Consider the following 9,678-nt stretch of genomic DNA (forward strand, 5'->3'; position numbering starts at 1 on the left):
ACTTGGAAGTCATCTAAAGTTAAGTTCCAAACAAAGTCCTTCAAGTGAGAAAGAAAAAGAAGAAATGTGAAAGGTGCCTTATGCATCAACCGTGGGTAGCTTGATGTATGCCATGGTGTGCACGAGGCTTGATATTGCTCATGCTATTAGAGTTGTTAGTAGGTTCCTTTCTAATCCTGGGAAAGATTACTAGGCTACAGTGAAATAGATTCTCAGGTATCTGAGGGGTACTTCTAAGACATGTTTATGTTTTAGGACTAACAAACATGTGCTTGTAGGATGCACAAATGCAGATATGGCTGGGGATGTTGATTCTAAAAAGTCTACTTATGGTTATTTGATCACTTTTTTAGGGGGAGCAGTGTCATGGCAATCAAGGTTGTAGAAATGTGTTGCTTTGTCGACCATAGAGGCTGAATATATTGCTATCGCTGAAACTAGCAAGGAGTTACTATGGATGAATAAGTTCCTACAAGAATTGGGTCTAAACAAGAAAGGTATCTAATCTATTGTGATAGTTAGAGTGCTATTCATCTAAGTAAGAATCCAACTTTTCACTCTAGATCCAAGCATATATTGATGTGAGATATCATTGGATTCGTGATGCACTAGAGATGAAATTGTTTTACCTTGAGAAAATCCATCCTAATGAGAATGGATCAGATATGATGACAAAACCAATACCTACAGAGAAGCTACAATTCTGTAGAAAACAAGCGGGCTTGGTATAACCCCTTACATAGTCGGGAAGAGGAGATTTGTTGGGCTCCCTCGTATGTGAGGGACTGGACCCCATATTCTTAGGGCCCAAATCAGTTACATTTAAAAAAAAAAAGAAAAAAAAAAAGAGGGAGATTGGGAAAAGGAAAAAAATAAAGAGAAGAGAAGAGAGAGGAAAAATGCATATGCCCAAATTTCATCAACAAGTCGATCCTACTTCATCTGTGGTCTGATTGAGTTGAAATTTGGAAGAGAGGTTTGAAACTCGAGTAGCTACAATCTAAATGGTGGAGATCAGATTTTGAGTTCGGGAACTAGTGTTACTGCCCATGAATAGTAACGAAGTTTTTTGGGTTTACTTTCTCTAATTTTCTTTGTTTCTTTTGCTAAGAGAGATTGTATAATCCAAGGTTATATGTACTCTTGATGTATTTGGTAGCCTCTAGAGATTATTTTAGAAAAGACAGGTATAACCCATTATTGTTAATAATGGAAGTTTGAACTGTAATAGGTCCTGTGGTTTTTTTCTTCGCATTGAGGGGTTTTTTACGTAAAAATTCTAGTGTCTAATTTATTTTTTTTATTGCATGAATTTATTTATTTATTTATTTATTACTACTAATTGTTATTGCCTATTTAATTTTGCACAAAGAAATGGTATAAAAATTGTAGTGTTTGTTAGAATATTGTGAATTCACCCTAACAACATGATGTGAAATTATTGTGATGAGAACCTTAGAAATAATGCTATGGATTTTTATTTATTTATTTATTTTTAAGAAAATATTTGGAGACATCTCTGCATTGGTGAATTAATGATGAGTGAATTAATTGAGGTAGAGTCACAGATAAGAAATAGCCCTGGTGGTGGTCCACTGTGGCAGCAAGTGGGAGCCACAATCCTATTCTGGTGCAGCCTGTTTCAGCTGCATGAAAAAGCAAGTACCTAAGTGCGCTGCTGGATGTGTTGTGATGTCCCACATCGGATAGGGGAGCAAGTTCCTGGCGCTATATATGTAGAGACTCCTCTTAACCAAGTAGACGCGTTTTAAAGCCGTGAGGGTCCCCTTGGACCCAAAGCGGACAATATCTACATGGTTGGGAGCGGGTCGTTACAAATGGTATCAGAGCCGATCCCCAACCCCGGTGTGGGGGTTTGTTTGGCTCCGTAAAGGGTGTTTGTCTGTTTGGCCCCGCAATCCCATGGGACACAACGAGGACGTTGTGTCTGCATGGGGGGGTATTTGTGATGTCCCACATCGGATAGGGGAGCAAGTTCCTGGCGCTATATATGTAGAGACTCCTCTTAACCAAGTAGACGCGTTTTAAAGCCGTGAGGGTCCCCTTGGACCCAAAGCGGACAATATCTACATGGTTGGGAGCGGGTCGTTACATGTGTAGCTGAGAATAACCAGCTATAGTAGTGGTTGACCTTATGTAGCTGTAGTAGTGGCCACCTGTTTGTAAAAAGATTAGCTTAACTAGGTTTTTTAATAGGGTTGTTACAGGGGACACTTAAAAGATCAAAGGGAAAGACATGTAATAACTAACAATTTTTTAAACCTATCTTCGTATCATTCATTGAAAATGCCTATTTTAAATACTATTTTCTGTTTTAGAAACTGCAAACATGTAATAACTAAAACAAATAAAATGAACATGATCGTGTTTGGATATATATTATGCCAATATTCAAACATATATACGTAATTGTTAATCAGCTCTGGACCACTTGCCAGAGTTTGGATATATATTATGGTACACATGCATCATAATTTGACATGGATTCATCAGAAAACCATGTGGAATGATAAAAAATTTATCTGTCTGATCTCTTGGGAGCATGATAGTAGATTTCTTCCAGCATGAGATGCGCCCCTTTGGACGGAGGGAGTCAGGCTTGCACTGCATCAATTATCAAAACCATGCATTTAGGGATCACATCCCATGGTAGTAGTTGAAGCAAGAACATTAATAATTAATTGTTTTAAAATAACGCTATAAAAAATAAATAAATCATAGAAGTAAATAGAATATTGTATGTTGTGTGTACTTAGTTAAGAAGCAATTCAATTACCTCTCTGGATGTGAGATATTTTGGACCAATCCTGCCCTGTCCCCGCATGGTAACGAACTTGCAGAGTAGGAGAGCCGAGGATATTCAGTTCCTGTAGTGTAGTTATCTGGAGAAGGCGCCCGGGCAGGCTTTCCAGCTTGGGGCATTTATTTGTGGTGAAGGAGTGGAGACATGGCATTACTGACCTCCCTTCTTCTTTTACTTCCCACTTCTCCCACTTTTTCATATCATTAAAACAGAGGTGCTTCAGCTTTGGGAATGCAGTTGTTGAAGATCCCAAAAACTCACCACCCACGTATTTCAGTCTCTCCATATTCTCTATTCTCAGGCTTTCAAGGAGAGGTAGTTCCCCCAATGGAGGCAAACTTGTAACCTGTGGGCAATACACAATTTCAAGCTTTTTCAATTGGGCCAACGATGAGGCCGCTATCCAACTGGGGAACTCGGTGGCACCAATGTAATAACTTATTTTTAAAGACTTCAAGTTTTGATGAGGCCGTAGAGCTTCGGCCACACCTTTTGAAGCAGCTGAGGCAAGCCGCCCAAAATCCTCTAGTTCCAAATGATGGAGGTGTTTCTTATTCTTCAATTCTGCTTCGCCAGCCTCCTCGGCATCTTTCACATTAGCTATCCCACTTATCACAAGACCTCCCCTGAGGCTGTTTAAGTTTTTCAGTTCTCCTATTTTGCATACATCACGTCTAAAATGATCACCAATAGGAAACCTAGTTAATGTCCGAAGTGAGGTCAATCTCCCGATTCCTTTTGGCAAGTCCGATACTCCACTGCCGTTCAATTCAAGATGTCTCAGGTTAATTAGTTTTCGCATTCCCTGAGGTAGTTTTCTGAGGCCTTCACAATAAATAACTTCTAAAGTTTGCAAATTATATAGATCACAAATTGTTTCGGGCAATTCCTTCAATCTCTCATTGAATGATAGATTAAGGAACCTCAGATGTATCAATTTCCCCAAGTTCCTCGGCAGTTCCCCAGGAAAAATATTCCCACTCAAGTCTAATGCCCTAAGGCATACCAAATGTTTGAATAAATTAGGTGGGGGGTTGAGCAGTGTTCGAATTGACCACACGTGCAGCAAACAATGTGTGCAGGTATTTCAAATTATGGATAGTGATAGGAAATCCAACCCTTCGTGCGCTAATTAAGGTTGCATGACGAGCCTTTTGGAAGGAGGAAGCCATCCTCACTTCCTTTTCATCATCAATCTCCAGAATGAAGCATTCATTCTTGGTCAAATATTGGGCAAGATCATGCACTATATCATGCATCTTGCACGATATTATGTTGCCCTCATCATCTCTACGAAAATCTTGGAAAAGTGACCGTGACACCAAGTCTTCAAAGTAGTCTCCACCTGTTTTCTCCATCTCTATGCTTCCTCTAGAATTGAGATAGCTATTTGCCATCCACAACTTGATCAATCTATTTTTATTAATGATTTGATCTTTTGGGAAGACAGCACAATATGAGAAGCAGCGTTTAACAGCAGGGGATAAATCATAATAACTCAACAATAAAGGAGTGGAAAGATGTTTCTCAATCACATCAAGTTGCCATATTTCATTATTCAAAATACTCTCCCAATCTTCTTTATTATCTTTTAAGCGCATGAGACTCCCTAAAACTTTTGCAGCAAGAGGCAAGCCCCTACACTTGTCTGCTATTTTCCTGCCAATGTTTTCTAGTTCTTCAACTTTTTCTCTACTCCTTCCGTAAAAGGCTATGTTACTGAACAATGACCAACATTGCTCCTTGGACAATTCTCCCAAGGGGTGCTTGTACGTGGTTCCCATCATTGTAGAAACGTTTTCGTTTCGTGTGGTCACCAAAATTCTACTTCCCGGTGCCCCACCCTTGAGAGAACTCTCTACTTGTTCCCACAATTCATAGTTTTCAGTCCAAACATCATCTAGCACAAGTAGGAACTTCTTATCGGCAATAAGTGTGCGGATTTTTTGTTGTACAGCTTCCAGATTATGGAAACCACAAGAGTCTTTCTGGAGGGCTTCAAGAATATCTCTAGAAATCCTCATTGGGTCAAAAGGATCAGACACGCAGACCCACATCCTTTCATGGAAATAGGTCGTCACCTTTTCGTGGTTGTATGCTAATTGAGCAAGAGTTGTTTTGCCGATCCCTCCCATCCCAACTATGGAGATGATGTAGAGGGAGGAGCTTTCTTGGCAACTCCCACCCAACAGCTTGCCTATTATAATGTTTATATCTGCATCCCGACCGCAGAACTGGCTAACATCAATTACAGAACTGGTTATACGTCTATGTGGTTGCTGGATGGTACTACTTGACACAAAATTGAACTGATTTTGCTCATTTGCAATGGCATCTAGTTGTTTTCTTATGTCCTTAATCTTAATACCAATATCACAGCACAAAAGAACTTGTTTGAAGCAAACACAAGGGGAGGGAAGGCAGGAACTTATCTTGGGCTTAGGGATGCAAGGGTTTTCAGCCCCAATCTGTAATTTGAGAAGAGCAGTGTTCCACCCATCCACCACGTCATCCATCTGGTAGGAGATGTCCTTGAGCCTTTCTAACCAAACTTTTACCAGTTCTTCTGTGAACTGTCTCTTCTCTGCATCTCCAAGAACAGCTCTGATGCTCTGGAGTGTGCTTTTTAGGTTGTCCACCTCGCTTTCGACACCCACCACCAGCGTAACTTGTTGACGAATCTGTTGTTCCAAGACTGAAGCCAATCGCTCCAGCACGATAGAAACAAGAGCATCCGCCATAAGGGTTGATGAATAAGGAGGGGTTGATGAATCAAAGAAAATGGACAGATACAACTAAGATCAATGGAGAGAAAGGATGTGGAGCTTTGGCGAGCTTAATTATGTTCCCTTTAATAGAATGGAAGAGAGGTATAAATGGATTACTTAAAAATGGCATTTCTATATGACAAGATATGCTGATCTTCTTCATCACTTCTTCCCTTTCTTTTCCTTCTCAAGAGAAACCTCCAAATGCAATGCCCAAATCTGCATGGAAAAGCATTTCTTGCCTCTTTGGAATGGCATTGCCTGTTACACAAGTTTTGGACAAAGGCAAAGCATCTTACTGTATAGATTTTATATTCCAATCTTGCACCGCACTTTGTCCAAAACATTTCTCAACTTTAATTCAGGTACAAATCTACTTTCAATTCTATTCTAGAAAAGCTAAGCCGATTTCTAGTGTTTATATATATATATATATATATATTCTTACAAATAATAAGTCTCTTAGAAAATTTTAAATATCACTATAAAGAATTTATAAGAATATATTTGGTCACAACCACAAAAACTATTATAAAAAATATAATTAAAATTTTTTTACCCTAATATTGTTATTATTTAATGATTTATACTCAGTCTAACATTATATTTTTAATAATTATCAATGTTTTAAAAATCAAATCACACCAATCAATCAAATTGTTGGCTAAATCTCAATCCTGTTCAGTTCAACTAATTGGACCACAATGGGGTCAAAATGGCATTGAACCGAAGTCAAACTGACAGTACAATCGCTAAATTGGTGAGTTGGCTTAGCGGTTCAGTTTAACCTATTGTTATGTTTGTCCAACTCATTGGGATCTTATTTTTTATCCCTAATCCATAAGCCCATCAAATAGATGGACCATAGGAGAAACTCTTCCCAATTCGTTAAGCAAGTTGACTCATGTTTGATTGAATTGGTATATTTACAGGGTGATAAAGGTGGGTGGAGTCACTCGATGTGGGATCAAGGAGCCCTTTTTTAAAGAGCTATAAAAGGGAATGCACAGAGCCTAGTTGGAATGTTACAACTTTGTATGAAAAAAACATTAAAATATTCCAAAACTTAAAAATAAATATAAAAAATTATGATTTATCTAATAGTATATGATAATAAATATCAAAATAATATAGATAAAACAACTAATAATTTTGAAAATAATAAAATATATAGCTATTAAAATCTAAACAACTTTAAATAATAAATCTTATTTATAAGAATAATTATAACTTAAATATAACTGTTCACTATTAAGAATATATTTGGTTTCAATAACAAAAACATTATTGGAAAAAGCAAGATTAAAAATTACCTTAAAATATGGTTAATAACGTGCATCTCTTTTAAAGTGGTTTTAAAACAATTAAATAAAATTTACTGCGTCATCCTTTAGCATGTTTTGCACTTTACCCTTTTATATTCAAAACCAAATACTTTGCCTTTCAACTTGTTAAGGAACAATGCTTTGCATAAGGAATTGCTTTTTTTGCACTTAACCAAATACTTTGTCTTTCAACTTGTTAAAGACCGACGCTTTGCATAAGGAATTGCTTTTTTTTGCCCTTTTGAACATTGGTTCAAATTTAGGTACCATCAACTTGAAATTAACAAATTTGAAGTGGAATTTCTTAGACACTTTCAAAATATGATGTTTATAGTTTTTATTTTTTATTTTAGAGAGATGTTCATATAACTATATATATAAAATATAAGATTTTGAATGTGAGAGGGCAGAATGTAAAATATGTCAAAGATTGAATGGGTAAAGTATATTTAACCTAGTTTAAAATAATGTTTCTTAGAAACAAGATATTTGTAGAAAATACCAAGTGGCTAGTATTCTTTTTCATGTTGTTAAAAATGTTAGTGATTTGATAATTAATAATGACAAAGAAAATAATACACATATTAAATTTTTTTATTTTTTATTTTTGCATTTTCCTTTGTTTTGTTTTTTTAAATGAAAATTAAAAAAAAAATCATTTTCCTTTCCACACCATCCAAGCTCATCATATTAATTAACAAGTTCATCTATATCTTGTTATTTCCTACTTTCTAAGAAAAAAAAAACAAAAACAAAAGAAGGAAAATATTTTTGACAACTTAAAAAATGGAAAATAATATATTTTTAGAAAACATATTTTAATTATTTTCACTTTTTTTAAGTCATTTTAAAAAATAACAAGACAAATATGAAGAATAATTAAAATAAAATATTATATATGAAATTTATTTTTAAAAATTATTTTAAATACAAAAAATAAATTGAATATATTCTAATTTTTTAAACAAAATTTTATTCAAGAAAGGAACTATTTTTGGGAACTGTCTACAAAAACTAATTTTTAATAATAGCTTTTGGAAACGTTCCTAACTATAGACCCTAAGGTTCCATTTGGTTTGGATTTTTTTATTCCATTTTTTTTAGAATAATTTTTTATTATTTTTGTTCCTAAAAAATGTATTTGATTAATAAAGTTAAAACCATTTTAAAAAATAAAATCTAAAAAATATTATTTGATTTTAAATGAAATATAATTAAAATTTTATATTATATGCATGTCATGTGATAAATAAAAAAACATGCTTATACAGTAGTGATAAGATAATATCTGATTTCACATTTATATAATATATCATGTTTTATTCATTTGAATATTTTTTATATTTGTAATATTTATACTTCTTTATACCATGCATATCATATAGGAATGGCAACGGGACGGGTTTGGGACGGGTCACCCCTATCCCATTCCCATCCCAAAATATATGGTTATTTCCCATCCTGTCCCAAACCCGGTGCGGGGCGAGGTATGCACTCTCATTCCCGTTTTGAAGTTATGATTAAAATCCCATTTCGGGCCCGTCCCGACCCGAGTATGTGTATGCACCTTGTGTTGCCCAAAGAGAGGGGAAAACAATGAGTTACAGCCTTACAAGCAGTTCAAGCACCTTATGTATGCATGTATTTCTTGACTATTACAAATCTGGTGGACGTTTGGACTCTCCAAATTTTTTTATTAAGCTGCAATTACAATGATCCCAATAAGAAGGACAATTCCAAATATCACTAACAAATCTCTCATCTTTTGCCCAAAAACTGACAAAGAAACACCCAAAACCAAACAAATCAACATTAAAAAAAAAATACCTAAAACGATTCCTATGGAGAAAATGGCAGTAGTGTAAACTGATGAGACTACTAGTAGTTGTGAATATGAGATAAACAAGGACAAATCTAAGAGTAGATGGAGAAAATGAGATTATTGAATGGATTTTTGGATGGATTATCTTATGGATTTCTGCATTGAGTGGGGGGAACAACAACCCTAGTGATAGAGAGGAACAAGAACCCTAAAATGAGAGAGGAAAAGCAGAAAGGATCAAAGAAAGCAAATATTTATAAATAGGGGTAAACTTATATTTTCATATTCAGGGCAAGGCAGGGCATATTATTACTAAACCCAATCCCACCCCAAACCCAATTCGGGTTTTAAAAAAAAAAACTTGAACCTGTCCCATACCCGTTCTAATAGGGATGGGTCAGGGCGGGTGACCCGAAAAACCCGTGAAATTGTCATTCCTAATATCATAAGGTTATTTACATAATTTATTTCCTTCTTTGTTTTTATTATTATTATTATTATTATTATTATTATTATTATATTACAATTCATTCATTTATTATTATTATTATTATATTGCAATTCATTTATTATGTTAAAATCACATAATAAAATATTCAAATATGCTCATAATTAATCCACTAAAATGAATATGTTTCTAATATGAAAATGTATCTTCCTATAGTTTAATAAATAGAACAAAATATTTATACGCTATTCTAAGAGGATATTTGCTTTCAATTAATGTATATGGGATTATATATTATTCATTTCATATTTTTTTATATTTATAATATTTATATTTTGTTAGTATTATTTGTCTTAGGAAACAAAGTATAAATAAATAACAAGCCCACATCATATCAAGAGAAGAGCCCCTATGGCATGTGTCATAATTATTAAGGATTAAATCTTAAGTTTAGAATCTTAAAATCAAATAAATTATTTATTTGAATATTA

General features: G+C 34.7%; 2 protein-coding genes across 2 annotated transcripts; both read right to left on the reverse strand.

The window, feature by feature from the left end:
- Window positions 1-2,360: 2,360 nt before the first annotated feature.
- On the reverse strand, window positions 2,361-5,793 carry LOC100244585 (putative disease resistance protein RGA3). Its single transcript, XM_010656653.3, has 2 exons — window positions 2,798-5,793; window positions 2,361-2,625 (listed from the first exon to the last, which is right to left on the reverse strand). The coding sequence occupies exon 1, from the start codon at window positions 5,563-5,565 to the stop codon at window positions 3,847-3,849; it is 1,719 nt and encodes a 572-aa protein (XP_010654955.1). The 5' UTR covers window positions 5,566-5,793; the 3' UTR covers window positions 2,361-2,625; window positions 2,798-3,846.
- Window positions 2,790-3,626, reverse strand: LOC109123142 (putative disease resistance RPP13-like protein 1). The gene has a single exon (XM_019222088.1). It carries the CDS (start codon window positions 3,624-3,626, stop codon window positions 2,790-2,792), a length of 837 nt encoding a protein of 278 aa, XP_019077633.1.
- Window positions 5,794-9,678: the final 3,885 nt, after the last annotated feature.

The sequence above is a fragment of the Vitis vinifera genome, chromosome 9 (genome assembly GCF_030704535.1).
Source record: "Vitis vinifera cultivar Pinot Noir 40024 chromosome 9, ASM3070453v1".
Classification (NCBI taxonomy): Eukaryota; Viridiplantae; Streptophyta; class Magnoliopsida; order Vitales; family Vitaceae; genus Vitis; species Vitis vinifera.